A 21,868-nucleotide genomic window follows, 5' to 3' on the forward strand; every position below is an offset into this window, starting at 1 on the left:
TGATCCAGCACTCAACATGATTTTCCATTAACCCACCTGCTCAGGTAACATTTTTGAATTTTTTGGCTATACATCATTCAATCCCACACACTGACAAAAGACCAGGACCAAAACCAAAGAGACAGGGTACTCAGTTTTTTAAAATAAGGATCTATTATCCTGAGAGCAGCTTAGAACTCAAAGAAAATTGTAAGATTTTTAGTTATGTGTAATCCCTAAATCAAATACTTAAAACCCCCTTAAAATTATCTTATCTCTTGCCAATCACAGGTCTAGTCTATTTAAAATAATGAATAGAGGGGTAATTGGGTGATGCACATTTAGGAGGGCACTTGATGTAATGAGCACTGGGTGTTGTATGCAACTGATAAGCACCAAACTCTACCCCTGAAACTAATATTATAGTATATGTTAACTAAGTTAAATTTAAATTAAAAAAATAAAAATATACTAAACTAAAATAATGAATAGACAATCACTCTCTCAATTGTGAATATGCTTAACTGATGGTTTACTTCAAAAATTTCTCCTATCAGGCTATAAAAATGAAACGACAGTCAATAGGAGTATCTTTGATTTCCATGAACAATCAATTGGAGATGAGACTGATCAAGTAATTTGGTAATACAAATTATGTATTAATTTTTGTTTTAAAAAGAGAAGAAGAAAGACAAAAACATTATAACTCTTTACACATATACATGCACATTTATCTGGCAATGGGGGAAGAAAAATAAGTCTTTTAAATACCATAATTATTGGGACACCTGGGTGGCTTGGTTGATTAAGCATCTGACTTCGGCTCAGGTCATGATCTCAGAGTCCCAGGATGGAGCCGGGTGTCAGGCTTCCCCACTCAGCAGGGAATCTGTTTGTCCCTCTCCCTCCGCGCCTCCCCCGGCTCATGCGCGCTCAGTCACACACATGCACACTCTCTCTCTAATAAATAAAATCTTTAAAATAAATAAATAAATACCGTAATTATTGCAGAATCCTCCAATTAGATTCTTAGTCACTATCAACCTGAAGTTTACCTAAACTTACAGAACTATGCTCTTGGATTATTTTTTTAATTATTTTTTTTAGATTTTATCTTTAAGTAATCTCTACACCCAACGTGGGGCTTGAACTCAGCACCCTGAGATCAAGAGTTACATGCTCTCCCAATTGAGCAGCCAGGCACCCCTGCTCTTAGATATTTTAAAGCAAAGGAAGACATGCAGAATCAAGTATGCTTTCAAACCATCAGTACTACATAATTACATCATCTTAGCAAATTAAAAAGCACCATGGAAATTTAAGGTAAAATATGAAAACTGTACAGAAAAATCAACAGTTCCAGAGAATTGTCTGTAATACACTGTATCAACAATCCAACCTGGGTCTTTGGGTTCTAGTTTACTAAGTGCTAGACCTGATATCTTTCCATATACCCCCCAAAAAGTGACAATTCCAACCCAAGTAAAGCCCTATCCCAAAAACAGAAGAGAAAAATATTAAAATATAAACCTGTTGGTTGCCATGAAGTAAGAAGTCTGTGCTAAGTCCTTGCTTGCTAAAAAAGAAAAGGGAGGGGAGGGAGAGGTAAAAAAGTTATTAGTTCCATTCATTCTCCATTATTTAGTGAGCATTTAATATTTCCAAGTAGAGAACATAACAAATAAGGCAGACTTGGTCCCTGACCACCTGATGTTTAACATTCTACAAAAGAAGACAAATCAGCAACTTTTAATTATAATAATTATGCTGCTTCCAGACCAAGGAACTCAAGCTTTACATTGCACACCAAGTATTTGAAATACTTGTTTAAAATGCAATTCCTGGACATCCTTCCTAGAGTGTGACTCAGTATGTTTGGAGAAGGACACATGCATTTTTAACAGGTAACCTAGAAATTCTGATGCAAGGGTTCACTGAAAAATACTGAACTAGAAGATGAACTAATCTGGAGGCAAGATCAGAACCCAGAATACCTTTGTATATTTGGGAAAAGTGATCTGTGCTTAAAAAAATTTTTTTTAATGGAGTAGCCTGTGATTCAGACCCCAAATCATCAAATAACATAAATTACTTGATATACCACAATGAAGGAAAAAAAAAAAAATCTCCCCTTCCCCAAAAAACTGCTCTGGGTAATAAAGTAAATTTTAATTTTCCTTAAAACTCAGTCTTTTCGGGACGCCTGGGTGGCTCAGTTGGTTAAGCAGCTGCCTTCGGCTCAGGTCATGATCCCAGGGTCCTGGGATCGAGTCCCGCATCGGTCTCCCTGCTAGGCGGGGAGCCTGCTTCTCCCTCTGCCTGCCACTCCTCCTGCTTGTGATCTTTCTCTCTCTCTGACAAATAAATAAATAAAATCTTTAAAAAAAAAAAAAAACTCAGTCTTTTCAATACCAGCATATATCCATCTTTGTTTAACCTTATCCTTGCTCAATGTAAACCTTCTAATGCTTTCTAACTATATCCTTAAACTGCTATTAGATACTTGTCACTTGACTTTATGAAATCTGCTCCAGGCTCTGACAAACATTGTCAAGAGGCTAATTCTCTCTAACTGAAGATCACCTAAAAACTTTAAGAACCCAGCAGAAAAATCCCAAGTTAGAAACACTCATTTTGATTTAAGCCAGGTAATCCTTTCAATTTAACTTCTAGCCAAAGCAGCTATGTTATATATTTGTCCACCATAAATAAAGCATAGCCATTAAATGGTAAAACAATTTAAGACAGCCATTTCAAGTTGGGATTCCTTACCTCGAACCAGTTGAGTGCACTTTACCACATGTGTATGTGGGTGATCAATTGTTAGTTCAAAGCCTAAAAAAAAAAAGTACTTTAGTTAAAAAGCTAAAGATACTGGAGTCATTTTATACTTCTTTTATCTGAGTCATCATTAAAGGCCTCCCTCATTTTCCTCTCCCAAAATTACTGTTCAGAGGCTAAGAGGGTCACACAACACATATAGCACACTCTTCTCTAAGACATATTATCTTCAAAGACAATCATATTTTGCACTAAATGATAAAGCTAATGCATTCTCAAGACCCCTGAGGAACCAATAATCTCTAAACAGAAAATTATTCTCAATGGACAAATGATTCATGCAAATTAGATCTTATTGGCTTCCACATTAAAATATTAAAATTTATTCCACCAGAAAGATATCATTTTCCCCTAAAATACAGTTACTCTGAAGATAATTTAAAGTAAAAAGCTAATTAACAGAAATTAACTTCAGAGATAAGCTTTGAGTGCTCACTTTGGCAGCATTTATGCTAAAAAAAAAAAAAAAAAAGATAAGCCTTGAAGAATTGTATGTACAGACATGAAATAAAATACAGGTGTACCAACACAACTCATACCCAGAGAAGAGAAAAACAGCCCAAGAAAAAAATCTTTATTTTCCAAATTTGCTAAGCTTTTAAAAGGTAGTATCTCTGATAAAAATAATCATCATCATCAGGGTTGCCCATCAACCGCTAGGGCTGAAATTTCTCCACCAAAACTCTGCTGTTCTAAACACTGATTAGAGGTGTGCCTGGGTGCTCAGTCCATTGAGCATCCAGCTCTTGGTTTCAGTTCAGGTCATGATCTCACAGGTTGTGAGATAGAGCCCAACGGAGCCCCGGGGTAGGGAGTGTGTTTGAAGATTCGCTCCCTCTGCGCCTCCCTCCACACAGCTGCACACACGTGCGCGCTTGTTCTCTCTCTCAAATAAATAAATCTAGGGGCGCCTGAGTGGCTCAGTCCATTAGGCGTATGCCTTCAGCTCAGGTTATGGATCCTCGAGTCCCACATCTGGCTGCCTGCTCAGCGGGGAGTCTGCTCCTACTTCTGCCTCTCACCCTGCTCGTGCTCTCTTTTTCGCTCTCTTTCTCAAACAAAATCTTTTAAATAAATCTAAAAAAAAACTACATGACTTCTTTAAAAAAAAATAAACTATTACCAAATTGTTAAATTGTTAAAAATTGATCCTGTTATATAAATATAATGACAGACAAACAGATCATAAAAATCCATGAAAGGAAAAAAGTTCTTTAGTTTCTGCCATTATTTATCATGAAGTTAATAACTGACAAACTTCCAAAGCAAATCATGAACGTAGAATTAAAAAAACCCCGCTAACTACAATTCCAAAGGACGGCTATACCTGACTTCTCTCTATGGTGTAGGTCAGGGTTAAACCGCATTCCACAACTTCTATAATTAGCAAAAACCTTCACTAGAGATTTTCTTCTGCCTTCCTATTTTACAAATTTTAAAATTTTATATTGCATACATTTCTTAATATTTTAAAGAAAAATAAATTTACCTAAAGTCTGCAGAATTATGCTTTCTAATATCACCAGATCTTGAACTTGTTGCAGGTAAGCCTGCAGGTGAGAAGACAGATAAATTATTCCCCAAAAAAGGCACAATATATAAAGTGTAAACAACTCTAACTCCTTCCAAGAAAACCAAAGCAACAAAAGGCAGGGATGAAGTTAAGAGGTAGCCTAGGAACTGAAATATAATCCTTCTCTATTAAGCATAAATTTTCCTCTTAAAAGAAGAAAAAAGTGACATATTGAGAAATCATACTTTATTCATAATTAGCTACCAAAAAGGCACCAGGGATTTGGTTCATTTTCAAGACTAACATTTTAGGTTTTAAAATGTGATGTAGACACAAAATAATTAAAAATACATACATCTTTTTTCAACATCATCAAAATACATTTGTAGACCCTACAGTACTGCAGGCAATCTCAAACATCTGACTCCTGACAACCGTCCCATCTGAGGTAATGCTAGATGTCTAAGAATTAGAAGAGTTCAAAGGAAAAGGGAATAAACAACAAAAATTTCTCTCAGATTTGTACCAGCCAATACTGTAGCCACTACCCCTACATGGCTACTGAGCACCTGAAATGTAGCTAGACTAAACTGAGATGTGCAATAGAATATACGCCAAATTGGGGGGCCTGGGTGGCTCAGTTGGTTAAGCGTCGGCCTTTGGCTCAGGTCGTGATCCCAGAGTCCTAGGATCAAGCCCCTTATCAGTGGAGTCTGCTTCTCCCTCTCCCTTTGCCCTTCCCCCACTCGTACTCACACGCGCACACGCACTCTAATAAAATCTTTATTTTTTTTTTTTAAAGATTTTATTTATTTATCTGACAGAGACATAGTGAGAGAGGGAACACAAGCAGGGGGAGTGGAAGAGGGAGAAGCAGGCCTCCCATAGAGCAGGGAACCCAACATGGGGCTCGATCCCAGGACCCCGCAACCATGACCTGAGCCGAAGACAGATGCTTAATGACTGAGCCACCCAGGCGCCCCATAAATAAAATCTTAAAAAAAAAAAAAAAGAATATATGCCAAATTTTGAAGACTTAATTTAAAAATAATAATGTAAATGACCTCATTAATAATGTTTTAATATTGATTTTACATTGAAATGACAATATTTGGGATTAAATAAAAGATATTAACAATAATATAAAATATTACAATTAATTTCACCTTTTTTTGTTTTTTTAAAGATTTTATTTATTTATTTGAGACAGAGCACAAGAGAGTGAGCACGAGCGGGGGGAGGGGCAAAGAGAGAGGGAGAAGCAAGCTCCCCACTGAGCAGGGAGCCCGATGTGGGGCTCCATTCCAGGACCAGGACCCCAGGATCATGACCTGAGCTGAAGGCAGACACTTAATGGACTGAGCCACCCAGGGGCCCCAATTTCACCTTCTTTTAAATGAAGATTTTATTTCTAATGAAGATTTTAAATGAAGTTCAATGAAAAGTTAAAGTGTTTTATTTATACATGACTCCCTCTATATTTCTATTGGACAGCACTGGTCTAGAACTTTAGGAGAATGAGACTTGGGGCAGGAGTTAGATCTATATTGTAGTGAACTTTCCACCTAACTTTACGATCTTGAACTAAGTCCAATAAGGACTTAAACTATGCTAGTACTCCTTTCCATATAGTGAATAAAATATTTTCCTCTAAGATTCCCCATCTCATGAGGGATAGAAACTCAGGTAAGAAATTATATAAATATACTTTAGAGAAAAAAAGTAAGAATTATTTTTTGTTTTACTTTGTTAAAACAAAATTTTGTTTCATTTGGTCAGTTCTACAGACCAATGGCATTTACTAGTCTAAAACCTAAATAAAAATCCAGGGCAATAATAACTCTTTCAACAAGAGCTACTGCTGTAAGAGAAAACAAAGGGAAGTCAAGACACTATTATGTGAAACAACTCACATAATTAGAACTATTATCAAAATAAAGGGGTGCCTGGGTGGCTCAGTCAGTTAAGTGTCTGACTTGGTGATATCAGCTCAGGTCATGATCTCAGGGTTGTGGGAATCCACATTTCACAGGGAGTCTGCTTGAGTTTCTCTCCTGCCCCTCCCTGCACCCTCTCTCCTTTCAAATAAATGAATCTATAAACAAACAAGCAAACAAATAAATAAAATAAAAACAACCCCCTAAAAGAAACACTTTCTCCAATATAATGAAAACATGCAAATTTATTTACCTATCTGATAAAGGATGACTCATGCATCCATCGTAAGAGACTTAAATAATCTAGTAACAGAAATCCAGAGTTTAAACACTTAAAAATGTCAGACTTCAAAATTTCTCACAACTCATCACTCCCCAACAACCGACTTCTAAAGCCAGGACAGAGCTTCCCTTCTTTAAGAAAGTCAAGGAAGGATGGAAGGAAAAAAAGCTGTATGTACATGCATAAGATAGAGGTCTGACAGAACATATACTGGAATTATAATCAGCAGTATCCTGCTAGAAGGAAGGGGAGATGAGCTTTAACTTTTACTTCAAATGATTCTTAAATGTTTGGGTTCTTCTATAGCAAGCATATATAACTTTTGTAATTTCTTTAAAAGTTAAAAAAAAAACGACAGGACTCATTTTTTTTTAAAGAGTCCATAACAAAACTTTATTGGTAAGAATATTATTCACGGAGCGCCTGAGTGGCTCAGTTAGTTAAGCATCTAACTTCAGCTCAGGTCATGATCTCAGGGTCCTGGGATCGAGGTGAGTCTGCTTGTTCCTCTGCCCCACCCCAGCTTGTGGGCTCTCTTTTTCAAATAAATAAAATCTTAAAAAAAAGAAAAGAAAATGGAGAATAAAACGGGAATGTATTTGCAATATAATAAGTAGAAAAGTCATACAAAATACATACATGTGTAGCTATTCATAGAAAAGAAGCTAGAAATAATGATTCACTTACATACCCGTGGTCCAAATTACATCTAGGTAATACATTTTCTTCTTAGTTTTTCTGTATTTTCCAATTTTACTATAATGAATACAGTTAAGTTTTGCCATAAAGTTTCTAATGTTTTTGTAAAGGAAAAACAAAAACTAAAAATTTAACAGCCCCCATTGAGACTTCAGTAAATCAAAATTACAAAACTAAGCTATCATCAAAATAAATAAAAACAGATATATGTAATTAATCCCCTACCTCACTCCTAGTATCAGGAAGTGATTCCTGCGGATGGAGACAAGCGTGTGCTACCTTGATGACGTGTTCCAATTTTTTTGGTTGCTCCTCTACTTTAGCCGCTAGAAATAACGCCGCTGGAGCCACAGACTGGATGGAGAGAAAATAAATCACATTTATTATTTATTCCTAGATCAAGGTAGATCTAAAAAAGAACTAAGTCTCAAACCAAATTCCCTGCTTGCCTCAACTTCATCACTTCTCGTTAATGCCTTTTCTTCTCCTTAAAATGTCTTCCCCTCTCCTATCCGTTAATCTACATCCGCTCCCAAAAACCAATCCCTTAAAAACTCTCATTAAAAGCTATCTGTGTGAGAAACTACTAGATGTAAATAGTTGGCTTTCTATTTAAAATGAGGTTCTTGGAGCCCCTGGGTAGCTCAGTCCTTAAGCGTCTGCCTTAGGCTCAGGTCATGATCCCAGCATCCTGGGATGGAGTCCTGCAACGGGCTCTCTGCTCAGCGGGAACTGCTTCTCCCTCTCTCACTGCATCTCTGTCAAATAAATAAAATCTTTAAAATAAAAAAATAAAATGAGGTTCTTTCTTAAGTTTATATCATAACCCTCCGTATACTTTTTTTTTTTTTAAATCCCAAGACGCTGGGATCATGACCTGAGCCAAAGGCAAACACTTAACGACTGAGCCACCCAGGCGCCCCTCTATATACTTTTTTTTAAAGGAGCAAATTGAAAGTAGATTAGTGGTTGCCAGGGGCTAGAAGAGGAAAATGGGAGTGACCACTAACGTATTAGAAGTTTCTTTCTAGGGGCGCCTGGGTGGCTCAGTCGGTTAAGCGGCTGCCTTCGGCTCGGGTCATGATCCTGGGGTCCTGGGATCGAGCCCCACGTCCGGCTCCCTGCTCAGCAGAGAGCCTGCTTCTCCCTCTCCCTCTGCCTGCCACTCTGCCTACTTGTGCACTTTCTCTGTCAAATAAATAAATTTAAAAAAATCTTTAAAAAAAAAAAAAAAGAAGTTTCTTTCTAGGGCAATATAAATTTTGTGGAATCAGATCATGGTGATGGTTGCACAACTTTATGAATATATTAAAAACCAGTGAATTGGGGCACCTAGATGGCTCAGTCAGTTAAGAGTCCGACTCTTGGTTTTGGCTCAGGTCATGATCGCAGGGTCATGGGATCGAGCCCCATGTCCGCCTCCATGCTCAGCAAGGAGTTGGCTTGATATTCTTTCTCCCTGCCTCTCCCTCCCCCTCTGCTCCTCCCCCTGCTCAAGTGTACTCTCTCTCTCTAAAATAAATAAATAAAATCTCTAAAAACAACAAAAACCCAGTGTACTGCACACTTTAAAAGGATAAATTTTATTGTATGTGAATTATCTCAAATATACTTATATATGGGGGGAGCACAAATCTTAGAAAAGGGAATTCAAAAAATAGTATTATATTCAAGACGTTATACAAAGGCACCCAGGGGAAAAAAAACTCAAGTCAACACACAAGTACACAACAAATTCAGTCACTAAACAATATAAGAGATTAGAGCAATATGACATAAATGTAGCCTGGTAATGATCTGGGAAATCCCAGGAAGAACTTCTGTTGAATCTTAAGAATATTTCAATGAATCAAACATGGCAATGGCAAGAACCAGAAGTCAAAGAAATATAATAAATAATTTTATATAATTGAAATATCTATTTCACTTTACTGAGTAGAACAAACAAGCATTCTAATACTTATTTATATCCCTGCTGCTATATGCTATTTTGCTGGAAGAGATTTTTATCCACAAATCCAATTCACAGTAACAATTCTCTTCCTTCGTATTTGTTGCAGCTGTATGCAGCAAACTCCATATATATGCCTAGACTTTAGGATAAGCAAAGCAGAACCAGAGGAAGATGGGTATGAACAAGATGTGAGGAATCAGAGTAAGAAGCACACTAAATTGAGTAGGTGACATAGAGAATGGGATATGGAACACAAAAGATCTTTAGCAAGAGATTGACACTAAAGATTTTAGAGAAAAGTACGTAATTTAAGAAACATTTAGAAAGACATATCCGGGGGCGCCTGGGGGCTCAGTCGGTTGAGCATTGTCCTGGAGTCCCCATCAAGCCCCACGGGACTCTCCTCTTGGCGGGGAGTCTGCTTTTCCCTCTGCCCCTCCCCCCACTCTGCTCTCGCACGCATGCTCGCTCGCTCTCTCTCTCAAATAAATAAAATCTGGAAGGAAGGAAAGAAGGACGGAAGGAAGGAAGGACAGACAAGATATATCTGGTCCCAGGAAGGACTAAAAGGAGGAAAGAATGAAACGCATTAGAAGTTAATTTTAAAAAAGAAAAAAAATTCGCAATCCTGGCATTAAGAAATAAAGATAAGAGTAGGCATTAGCAGTAGAAAAACGGGGAAAACCACAGGCATGATTTTAGAAAATTAATAGGGCTTCACTAAATCTATGTGTATGTATTTGCGTACAGAGAAAAACAATTCTAAAATGTCAACAGGATTATCGCTGAGCAGTTAGCTACACGAATATCATCATTTCCTCCTTTATTCTGTCTATTTAAAAAAAAGATTTTATTTATTTATTTGACAGAGAAAGAGATAGCAAGAGCAGGGACACAAGCAGGGGGAGTGGGAGAGGGAGAAGCAGGCTTCCCACTAAGCAGGGAGCCCGACACGGGGCTCGATCCCAGCACCCTGAGATCATGACCTGAGCCGAAGGCAGATGCTTAACCAACTGAGGCCATCCAGGCGCCCCTCTCTGTCTTCTTTTAATTTTATGATGACTACATACAGAAAAAACAGTTAACACTAAAAATTAACAGGACTTCATAACTGATTGGAAAAAGCAGGAAGGAAAAGAACTACTTAAAGACACAACTAAGATTTTTAGCCTACAACTTTGCCTTCAAGGAGCTAAAAATATATTCAAAAGGCACAAACTAAGGGACGCCTGGGTGGCTCAGTCGGTTGGGCATCTGCCTTCAGCTCGGGTGGTGGTCCCGGGGTCCTGGGGTCGGGCCCTGTGTCAGGCTCCCTGCTCGGCAGGAACCTGCTTCTCCCTCTCCTCCCGGCTTCTCTCTCTCGCTAGCTCGGTCACTATCTGTCTCTCTCTCTCAAATAGGTAAACAAAATCTTAAAAAAAAAAAAAAAGGCACAAACTAAAATATGGTATACAAACAATGGCTAAGAAGGCAAGATAATAACTCATTAAGTGAAAGACTGGAAGAGATAAATTTCAGTCTCATTTTTGCACAGTCAACCATGTAAATACTCATTGCTCCTCATGGAATCACTTACCAAGCCAGTTTACCAAAGCATTTTCCTATCAAAGGCAATTTCTAAGAGGAATTCTTACACCAGATAAGAATATAAGATTTTCTCCATTTTAAAAGAATAAAAATGGGGCGCCTGGGTGGCTCAGTCATTAGGCATCTGCCTTCAGCTCGGGTCATGATCCTGGGATCGAGCCCCGCATCGGGCTCCCTGCTCGGCAGGAAGCCTGCTTCTCCCTCTCCCACTCCCCCTGCTTGTGTTCCTGCTCCCACTCTCTCTGTCTCTCTGTCAAATAAATAAATAAATAAATCCTTAAAAATGAATGAATGAATGAATGAATGAATGAAAATGCCACCCGGTATTTATTTGTTATGTACAGGCACTTTGTAAATTAATTAATTTAAATATTAACTACTGGGGCGCCTGGGTGGCTCAGTTGATTAAGTGTCCAACTCTTGATTTCAGCTCAGGTCATCTCAGGATCATGGGATCAAGCCCCAAGTTGGGCTCCTGGGCTCCACACTCAATGGGGAATCTGCTTGAGATTCTCTCTCCCTCTCCCTCTGCCCCTCCCCTGCTCATACTCTAATAAATAAATAAATAAATAAATCTTATCAACTACTCTAGGAGATAGGCACTATTACGGACTCCAAAGAGATGAGAAAACTGACGCCTATGGTAACTTACCCGAAGCTATATAACTAGTAAGTGCAAAAAATCCAAACCTAGACATATCTGACTCCAAAGCCCATTCTCTTAACCACTAAGCTTGACCCCTTAAGGATAAGCTAACCAGAATACACCCAAAACAAATCTGTTAGGACTACAATATAACACCCAATTTTGTAATATATGAAATATTACATAAACACACCAAATTGCTCGCCATTAATTTTACACTTTCTCATTTGAAAATATTTAAAACAGAATATTTAGAAATGCAATTCATTAGGTTAAATTTCTTCTCAAAAAGAGTAATACAATGCCAAAAATTAAATGAAAATTAATCATTTAATCATGTCCACTAAAGAAATAAAATTTCCATTGAAAGACAAGTTCTCTATCTTCCAGGGTGCTGGAAATATACTTTATCTTGATCTGAGTGGTGGTTACATATACATACAATAATAATAATAATGCAAAAAGTAATCAAGTTGCACACTTCAGATTTTTGTGCTTTACTGTTAAACCTCAATAAAAATTAAAAAAAAAATTTTTTTTTTAAAGGCAAGCGTTCTAGCTCCAAAACACTATGAACAAAGAAATAGAACAAAATGAGAAAAGTATTCACAATACATGAAATATAGCTCTAATACATGAGAGCTCGTATAAATAAGAAAATCAGAATAAAAGAGGAGCAAAGAGAATCAAGAGTCAATTTTTAAGTCAATTCTTCAATTTCATGAGAACAATGACCTAATAGGTAGGTATAAGAAGCTCAACTTCATTAACTGAAAAAAATGTAAATTAAGAAAATAATTTAGGATGCCCTCTATCTTGTTCACCATTGTATCCCAAGTACTCAACAAGTAGTTAAAACTTAGTATTTCCTGGGGCGCCTGGGTGGGTCAGTTGTTAAGCGTCTGCCTTCAGCTCGGGTCATGATCCCAGGGTCCTAGGATCAAGCTCCCCCATCGGGCTCCTGCTCAGCTGGGAGCCTGCTTCTCCCTCTCCCACTCCCCCTGCTTGTGTTTCTGCTCTTGCTATCTCTGTCTCTGTCAAATAAATAAATAAAACCTAAAAAAAAAAAAACCTTAGTATTTCCTAATGTAATAAATATTTGTGAGGATGCAGAGAAAAGGACCTTCTCTTACAGTGCTGGAAACAATGTATACTGATATAATCTTTCAGTAAGACAAATTGACACAACGTATACTGATAAAATATTTCAGTAGGGCAAACTGACACAACAAAACAATGTATACTGATATAATCTTTGAGTAGGGCAAACTGACACAACAAAAATTTTTTAAATGCAGCCCTGTGGACAGAGTAATTTTACCTATAGGAATTTATCTCAGAACAGTCATGTGAGTCATATACTACATGTGCCAATTTTATATAACATTATTTATAATTACTAAACTAGAAACAACCCAAATATCCACCAATAGGGAGGTGAAATAAATTATGGAACTACACAAAGAAATACTATGTGGCCATTTAAAATACAGCTGACCCTTGAACAACACTGGTTTGAACTGTGTTGGTCCACCTATACGCAGATTTTTTTTCTATAAATACAGTACAGTACTGTAACTGCATTTTCTCTTATGATTTTCTTAATATTTTCTTTTCTCCAGCATACTTTTTTGAAAGGATACAGTATATGATACATATAACATACAAAATATGTGTTAATTATATTATTGGTAAGGCTTCTGGGAGTTAACTTTCTGGGGAGTCAAGAGTTATATGTAGATTTTCAACTGTGTAGAGGTAGGTACCCCTAACCCCCACACTGTTCAAAGGTCAACTGTAATGAAAAACCACTATGAAAAGATATCCAATATATACTGTTAACTGATAGAGGCAACTCACATAAGAGTAGTATAGTAAGAAGTTATTTTTTAATAGAAATACATATTTACTAGGTATGTGTACACAAAAATGTCCAAGACACTATATGACAAAACATTATCAATGGTTACCTCTGGAGGGTGGGATTACAGAGGAGTGAAGCTTTCTACATTACACGTTTCCGTATTAATTTTTACCGTAAACATGCGTTACCTTTATGAGAAAAAAATAACATGAAAAATGCAGAGGAGCTTGACAGGACCAATATCAATGCCACAACAATGTATTAGGTCCTCTCAAATCTGAACTTGGATTTATCACAAGTCTTAAAACTAAGATATTAAAGGGTGGTATTTTTGATCTGTTAATTCCAGAATGTGCCTAAAATCAATTCTGTAGAGAGGATCAACAATCCCAAATTTTAAAAGTCACTGGATTTTGGAAAAGGTCATATCATCCACTGGAATCTCTCTATATTTATTGGATAAGTACCAGATAATTCATCCATTCAAGTTTACCAAAGGTGCTTTGGAGGATACACAGAAAAGTGAGTCTCTGTCCTTGCTAAGCTTAATACACAGCAAATAAGGAAAAATATAATTTAAAAGATATAAGTAGGAGAAGTATATAATATATATGTGCATAAAGTGGACAAATTGATTTGAGATGTGTTTTATCCTGGATTTCAAACCTTTACCATAATAAAAGGGAAGACATGAAGAAAACGTTCAGAATTGGCAAGACAGCTATGGACTTCCTCTTCAAATTTCATTCTTTATCCACTACCTTCTATTCTAGAGCTATCAGACAGATATCCTCATTAAATGCTTTTTCTCTGTCTTAATAAAATTGCTTCTTGCAATCAAAGGTAGGGCATGGCTGGAGGTAAGAGGTCTACTGGTAGGAGAAAGCCAAGCTGACTGGATAATCAGTAAAAATTGGGAATACTTAATCCACAGATCCCGGGCACCTGGGTGGCTCAGTTGGTTAAGCGACTGCCTTCAGCTCAGGTCATGATCCTGGAGTCCCGGGATCGAGTCCAGCATCGGGCTCCTTGCTCAGCAAGGAGTCTGCTTCTCCCTCTGACCCTCCCCCCTCTCATGTGCTCTCTCGCTCTCATTCTCGCTCTCTCAAATAAATAAAATCTTAAAAAAAAAAATCCACAGATCCAAAGGGTTTCCAGTGTAGTTACTGCCAATACTGAGTATGCCAATATCTTACATTACAAGAGCAGTGTCTAGCTCCCTAGCTTCTCATTCCATGGCATTAAAAAAAAAAAGAGCTCAGAGCCTATCATCCTAAGGGTAAGTCTTAAACACTTTTCTTCAAAACATAACCTTTCTTAAAAAAAAAAAAAAAAGAAGACAAAGAAGAAGAAATATTTGACTCACAAACCCATATGAAGTATTCATCAGGTTTAGCCCTATTATTTTTGTGATTTTATTAAACAAATACAGTCTTACCTGCAACTGGGATATCACTACGCACTTGCTTCCAAGTCATTTATAATAATGTTAAATAGGACCATTTCAGGTATCAAAACTGAAAATAGCACTATTTACAATTCTGTCCAGAAAAAAAAAATCCCTTTATTACTATTATTTTATTTTTCCTGTCTTAAAAGTCACCCCCATCATCACATAACGTGCCTTCCCTCTCCAACCAGTCAGTGATTGCAATTATATCAAAGCCTTTTAGAAAATCTACATCACTTACATTCACTTGTTTTCCTGTGGCTACATTATTACCGCTTCAAAAATTACACTTAAATTAAGCATCATCTCCCCTTTAATGCTCCTCTCCCAACCCAAAAATTTAAGTGTTCAATAATCTATTTCTTTATTAGAGAATCCACCTATTCTAAGAATGCACTAAACCTACCAAATAACTACCCAGTTTACCAGAAAACTGGAAGACTGGATTCAGTGTGACACATAATGAAAGTGATCAATCCTATTTTCTAAACTTCAAATCCCAGTTCAGCAACAAAGATCAACCTCCTCACCCACCACACACACAGGAAGTTGTTGGAACTGATCACCAAATGAATATACCATACCGAAGAGATATATATATATATATATATACTTACGCTTCGATGGAACTGTGTAAAGGACTGAATCATGTAGAATCGATGCATGTATACTATAGCAGTGTTGATAGTCAATTGTGAACTAAAATGTTAAAGTTAAGGCCCCAAAACAGGCAGGCAGAACAATTCCCAAAAATACAACCTGTAGGATGCCTGGGTGGCTCAGTTGGTTAAGCGACTGCCTTCGGCTCAGGTCATGATCCTGAGTCCCGGGATCGAGTCCCGCACTGGGCTCCCTGCTGAGCAGGGAGTCTGCTTCTCCCTCTGACCCTCCCCCCTCTCATGCTCGCTCTCTCATTCTCTCTCAAATAAATAAATAAAATCTTAAAAAAAAAAAATACAACCTGTATATCCTCCCAAAAGGACCATGCAGCCAAGCACAGTACATGCTTCTAAATGAAAATCATACTTAATTTTCCAAATTAAAGAGCAAATCTGTTTTCTTTCACCAAATTATTAACCACCAATTGACACTTAACATAATGCCTTACACACAACTGCTATTCAATGTGTAAATTTGCTGAACTGATAAACAAGCTTCTTAGCACGTGTGGATCGAGGAACCTAAACCTGTCACTTGCCTCCTGAAAATCCTGAAGTGGAGAACCAGTAGCTCAGGATATCTCTTCACACGACTTACAACACCCTTCCTGATCTGGCCCCCAGGTATGACGCTACTATCTCCTCACTTTCTAAGCTCCAGAAATTAACTTTTCAGTCCCACTCGTCTGTGGCAACTAAGCCTTCTCATATGGTGATCCCTGGGAGCAGAAACATTGTGGAATGATGTGACAGTCACTCACTGACAAAATTTTAAATGCCTTACTTCTAAAGCCCTCAGAAGACAATGTAGGTTATTCAGGGAAGAGGTTGTGGTCCCAAGATGTCAACAACCTTAATAACAATACACACATTAAAAAGGGCTACATGTACTAAAACAGAATTTCAAACAAAAAGCTTAATTTAGTACTGACCCAATGCTTAGGAAACAAATTGGATATCCGCAATAAAGAGGACACCTCTTTTGAGGTGAGCACAACTTTAAGATACAACAAACATTACAGCCAGCCACACACTTAAATAGGAGCTGCACCCAGAAATAATTTTTCACTGCCAGAGTGGAAAGAACTTTAAAACTATATAAGCTTTCTCTGCTGCAACATGAGTATATTTTCTGACAAAAATACTTGAAGGGGAAATAAAAAATCACTAAATTATCTGATCTTTGAAATGTAAAGAAAACAAATACACATTAGAACTGAGTAAATTTAAAAATCCACAGTTTGTAAATGGTTTTTTAAAACTTTAGATCCCTGGGTCTATATCCTTACCAACAGAAACTGACATCCTTCCTTCCTCTGAAATTCTATAGTTTTAACAGTAGCTACCATTTGAACATGAGTGCCAGGCATTTTCTTAGGCATAGAAGTTACGTGCATGGCTTATCACTCCATTTTACAGACTAGAAAACCAAGAATTTGACAGATTTCTTAAACAGCTAGTAAGCTGAAGGAACGGATTTTGAACCATAGCTGGGGCATTAATTCTAGGCCACCCTCTCTTCATAAGTAAGACCTACAGGTCTTACTCAAAACTTGAATTTCTCAAAACTCTTTACACGCTAAGTTCAAGAGACAGCCATCAACAGTGAAACCTCCACCAAACCCCCAGGGAATAGCGGAAAAGTAGAATTTCTAAGTCACCGGATCTGGAGACCAGAACACAACGAAAGGGGACTAGGAAGGGCTGGTTAAAACACAAGCTGCGAAGGATACGAATTCCCAGCAAAGCTGGTGGCACTTGCAGGCGAGCGGGAAATTAACTCCGCCTCGCTTCCGCGGCGCAAACACTGAATTTCAGCCCGCCCCATCGGAGTCTCTCCCACCTAGACATTCAGCCCCTGCCCACCCGCTTCCCTCTTCCGTCCCTGACAGAGCCTGAGGCCTGGAAGCCCGAGCATGGCGGGTCTGACTCCAAGGCCGGAGGCCTAGGCCGCAAGGATACACGTTAAGACGTTGTCCCATGTCCTGGAGCAGATTTGCCGCCTGCTGGCGATGAGAAAGTTCTTTATCTGGGTCCAGGCCAAAACGACGGGATGGGCTATTTTCCAGCTGTTCTCGAGTAAAATACCACCGTTTGTTGTTGTTCTTCCTCTCTCCCTCCATAGTGCTTCAACCAGAAGGCAGCGGCGGAGGCTGCAAGCACTTCCCAGCGTCACCTAAACGGCGACACACATCCGCTATGCGGGGGCAACTGCGACGTGACGAACTTCCGCTAAAAGGTGGAGGGCTAGATTGTGACAGGCTTCCGCAAAGAAGGGAGAGTTAAAGAGTCTACTTCCGGAATGGACCTCGCAACAACCTGTAGCCGAGTTAACAGCCAGTAGGCGACCAGGAAAGACCTTGAGTCTAGGACGCAGGCGCCAGTCATGTGACCCTTGGGAGGGGGTAGAAGTTCTCGTTCGAAACCACGCTTCCTCCCGCGAGAGCTGGGTTTAGCTTTCGCGTGGTGGACGAGGTGGCGAGGCAACTGTCGTGGCGGGGTAGGGCGCCCGCCCACGCGCCCCTCGGCGGTTTCTCGGAGAACTTCGTTTGTGGCGGAGGTGGCGATATAAAATGGGGGAGATAGCGAACTTGACAGAACAGGTGAGACTGTCAAAAACTGAAAAAAGTAATCAAAGAGAGTGGCCCTATCGTATATCGTAATATAAAGCGACTAGAAAGCTCTTACGTTGTTGGTAGCGGTGTAAACTACCCTTTTGCAAAGCCGCTTTACAACGTTTATCTAAAGCCTTGAAAGAATTCTTACGCTTCGCCACAGTGATTCAACGTAAGGGAATGAAATTTAATTAATAGTGTTAATTTAGTGATTACCATGTTCCAGGCACATTGTTGACTCAAATACACTGTTTCATTTAAAAGACAGAACCCCAAGAGGTAATAACGTTTCAATTCCCGTTCTGTGGACGAGCGAACTAAAACTGCTCCTTCATTGTGGAAAGCTTCCACCTCCACCTTGCACACATAAGAATTTGTAAGTTGCTGTCCTCCACCAAGAAGTACCCCAGCTGAACGCCTGATGCCTCTTTGAGCCTGGGCAAGATACCTAGCCTCTCTGTGCCTCTTGTATAAATGTAAATGATAACAACAGTACCTACGTTTTAGGTTGTGAGGATTAAATAAGATATAATTAATTAAAAGCCTTTATAATAGTACCTAGCACATAGGAACATAGAAAACATTCAGTAGATGTTATCATAGTATTTATTCTGTTATATTAAAATTTGAGTTGTATGCATAGCACCTAACCTAATACAGTCCTGGCCCTAGTAGTCGATAAATGTCAAATAAATGCTCACAACACCCTACAATAAAGAAACCAGGGCTTGGGGAAGTTAAGTAGTTTGCCCTACACTACACTGTTAAGTGTTGATTTTTAAATCAAGTCTAATTCCATTGTTCTTTCCATTCTAGCAAACTGTATTCCTGCTTTCCTGAAACAATTTACCTTGACTAATTGGGGTAGTATTAGAATCCTTTGTCTTTTATAATATTTTGAGTTTTTTCATTTTAGACGTGGCTGCTCCCACTCAGTTTGATTCTAATTCTCAGAAGTATTTCCTTCCATTTCAGGCCCTCCTTTGCCATATGCTACCTATAATTAGCATTAGCTACATTTTACTCCAGAAAAATTGAGGTTCAGGAAGATTTAAATGACTTATTTCAGGTTATAACATGTAAAAAATTTATGATTTCAAACTTCTAACATCACAGACTTGTTTCTTTTAATAGAATAAGCATTTTTTTTCCAATTATATAGTCATTATATTTTTTAAAAAGATTTATTTATTTGTTTGAAAGAGAGAACGAGCTGGGGGGAGGGGGCGAAGCAGACTCCCTGCTGAGCGGGGAGCCTGACCTGGGGGCTCAATCCCAGGACCCTGGGATCATGACCTGAGCCAAAGACAGACGCCTAACCAACTAAGCCACCCAGACGCCCCTGGTCCTCCACTTAAACTCTTGGATTGATGGCTCCATTTTGAATTTGCTCTCCTGGCTGAGTATACCAATTTTCCAAGAAAGAATTCTGGTATCTGTTCAGCTCTAGGCAATGCAGGTGGTAACCAATGGCTTGCTGTCCTGCCATACAGAAGACCAGGACCTGTGTAACTCAGAGAAAGTAAATATTCTTTGACTGAGAGGATAAATATTTGAAAGTAGGAGGCAGTAATAACAATTGCTAAACAAGAGTTTTGGATCAGGCCTGGACTCATCCCAGCTCTTCTTTTTTATTTTTTTAAACCCTCAACAATCCTTATGTGTACAGTTCCATAGTGTCAGCTATATTCACATTGTTATGTAACAGGTCTCCACAACTTTTTAATTTTGCAGATCTGAAACTTTATGTCCATATGCTTCATTTCCCCCTCTCCCAGCCCTGACACCTCCCAATCTACTTTGTGTTGCTATGAGTTTGACTGCTTTAGATATCTTATGTAAGTAGAATCATACAGTGTTTGTGACTGCCTTATTTCACTTAGTATAATGTCCTTAAAATTCCCAGCTCTTCTTTTAACTAGCTGTGTGATTTTTTTAAAATATTTTATTTATTTATTTATTTATTTATTTGAGAGAGAGAGAGCACCTTCAGGTAGAGAGGGAACGGCAGAAGCAGACTCTCCACTGAGCAGGAAGCCAGACGTGGGGCTCGATTTTAGGACCCCAAGATCACGACCCAAGCTGAAGGCAGACGCTTAACTGACTGAGCCACCCAGCTGCCCTTAGCTGTGTGATCTTAAATGTCATCTCTGGATCCTGATGGGAAACCATCTGGCACACAGTAGGTGTTCAGTACATGTTTATTGTCAAAATAATGTTAACCTTCAGATAAATTGCCCTTAAAGAACAATTGACAAAATCTTAAACTAGAGGATTTTCCTTTTTTTCTCTTCTTTTTTTTAATTTAAATAGGACTCTGTTTCCTATAAAAGAAACCTATCAGGCTACTTTTCCTATTCACTGGACTAATCTTGTTCTGGATACAGGATTATACCATATTTCATGATTTGATCTTATTTTGCATTGTGCTTATGAATGTCATATTTCAGCCATGTCGAACATTACCATCTACTACTGTTAAAATAATTTCTTTCCAATATTTATATAGTCTCCAAATTAAAGCATGAAAAGATGGTGTGCCATTTGTAACTATTCCCAATTCCACATTCAGTTGATGTCATACTGATAGCTTGAAATTGGCCATGGTGTGGGTGTACTGGTAAATTATTAACAACCAGCTATCCAGAAAATCATTGTATGTGTATTTATACATACATAATTTCAAACATGAACTTATTGATATAAAGGATGTGTAGCACATATTTATAAAAAATATACAATCTTTATTATAAATTTCTTATAGCCAGTTGATTCTCATAGAATGCTTTTGCTCAGTTTTGCCAACTTCTTGATTCAGTAACCAACCTGTGATTGCATTTGACAAATGAGAATAGTTTTTTTTTTCAAAGATTTATTTATTTATTTGAGAGAGGGAGAACGTACAAAGGAGGAGCATACAAAGGAGGAGCAGAGGGAGAGAAAGAGGGAGAGAATCCCAAGCAGACTCCCTACTGAGCACAGAGCCCCATGCAGAGCTCGATCTCAACACCCTGAGATCATACATGACCTGAGCCGAAATCAAGAGTCAGATGCTTAACAGACTGAGCTACCCAGGCACCCCAGCAAATGAGAATAGTTTTGACTGTTGGTTGACATTTTCATTTGCATTAATCAGTAAGATAAAAGTGAAACAATAAGGGGCCAAGCATGGAGCCTGCTTAAGATTCTGTCTCTCCCTCTCCCTCTGCCCCTCCCCCCTCCAAAAAAAAGTGAAACAATGAGACTTATGTTGGAACTTCACTTATTTGTCAGTGACTTGAGCAACATCTTTGCTGGGATGGGATAATAGTTTTTGAAAACCGAAAGAACCTTTCAATTTTTTGTGCTCTTGACAATGTAATGGGCATAGACATGGCATACTTTTAAACTTAATCTACATTATTTACATACTACCACTTTCTTAAGTCTAGTCAACAAAATAAATAAATCAAGCTTTTGTTTGCAGCATTTACCATTTCTGTAGTCTAAATTCTCCCATTATGGCCAGTTTCAAGCTACCAACGTGACATCACCTAGCATGGACTTGGGAAGAGATGAACACACCATCACATAGTATTTCCTCCATATAGATACAATAGACAGGGACTTCTGGTTTCCAGTCTGATATGTAAAGAGCTTGGAAGTCATTGCTCCTGTTCTTATAACAACAACAACAAAAAAAAAAAACAAAAAACAAAAAACCCTGAATAAACTGAAAATCATCAACCCTTGTTAGATCGAGCAGAGAATTAAGGGGACAGGGCAAACCTCTACCACAAAAACTGGAGAGACAGGCAGAATCAGAAGAGGCATAAGCCAGAGACCCGTGGCTTACTGAGAG

General features: G+C 38.3%; 2 protein-coding genes across 4 annotated transcripts in view; one reads left to right on the plus strand and one right to left on the minus strand.

The window, feature by feature from the left end:
• CCNT1 (cyclin T1) overlaps window positions 1-17,748 on the minus strand; it is a 36,287-nt gene extending 18,539 nt beyond the window's left edge. The window contains exons 1-6 of one of the 3 annotated variants that reach the window (XR_004074208.2): window positions 17,375-17,748; window positions 15,371-15,452; window positions 7,478-7,606; window positions 4,310-4,370; window positions 2,752-2,814; window positions 1,510-1,555 (exon numbers count right to left, since the gene is read on the minus strand). Coding sequence is in view for 2 of the 3 variants with exons in the window: in XM_006729266.3 (XP_006729329.1) it covers window positions 1,510-1,555; window positions 2,752-2,814; window positions 4,310-4,370; window positions 7,478-7,606; window positions 15,371-15,452; window positions 17,375-17,535 (542 nt within the window). In the remaining variant the exon portion in view is untranslated. Of the gene's footprint in view, window positions 1-1,509; window positions 1,556-2,751; window positions 2,815-4,309; window positions 4,371-7,477; window positions 7,607-14,741; window positions 15,315-15,370; window positions 15,453-17,374 lie in introns of those variants that run through there. The other 2 variants (XM_006729266.3, XM_081821579.1) reach the window with 2 other exon arrangements.
• SPMIP11 (sperm microtubule inner protein 11) overlaps window positions 17,715-21,868 on the plus strand; it is a 33,120-nt gene continuing 28,966 nt past the window's right edge. The window contains exons 1-2 of the mRNA XM_081818958.1: window positions 17,715-17,752; window positions 17,999-18,015. Of these exons, the coding sequence (XP_081675084.1) occupies window positions 17,715-17,752; window positions 17,999-18,015 (55 nt within the window). The remainder of the gene's footprint in view (window positions 17,753-17,998; window positions 18,016-21,868) is intronic.

Source organism: Leptonychotes weddellii, chromosome 5 (assembly GCF_054177405.1).
Source record: "Leptonychotes weddellii isolate Sample4059 chromosome 5, ASM5417740v2, whole genome shotgun sequence".
NCBI classification, from domain to species: Eukaryota; Metazoa; Chordata; class Mammalia; order Carnivora; family Phocidae; genus Leptonychotes; species Leptonychotes weddellii.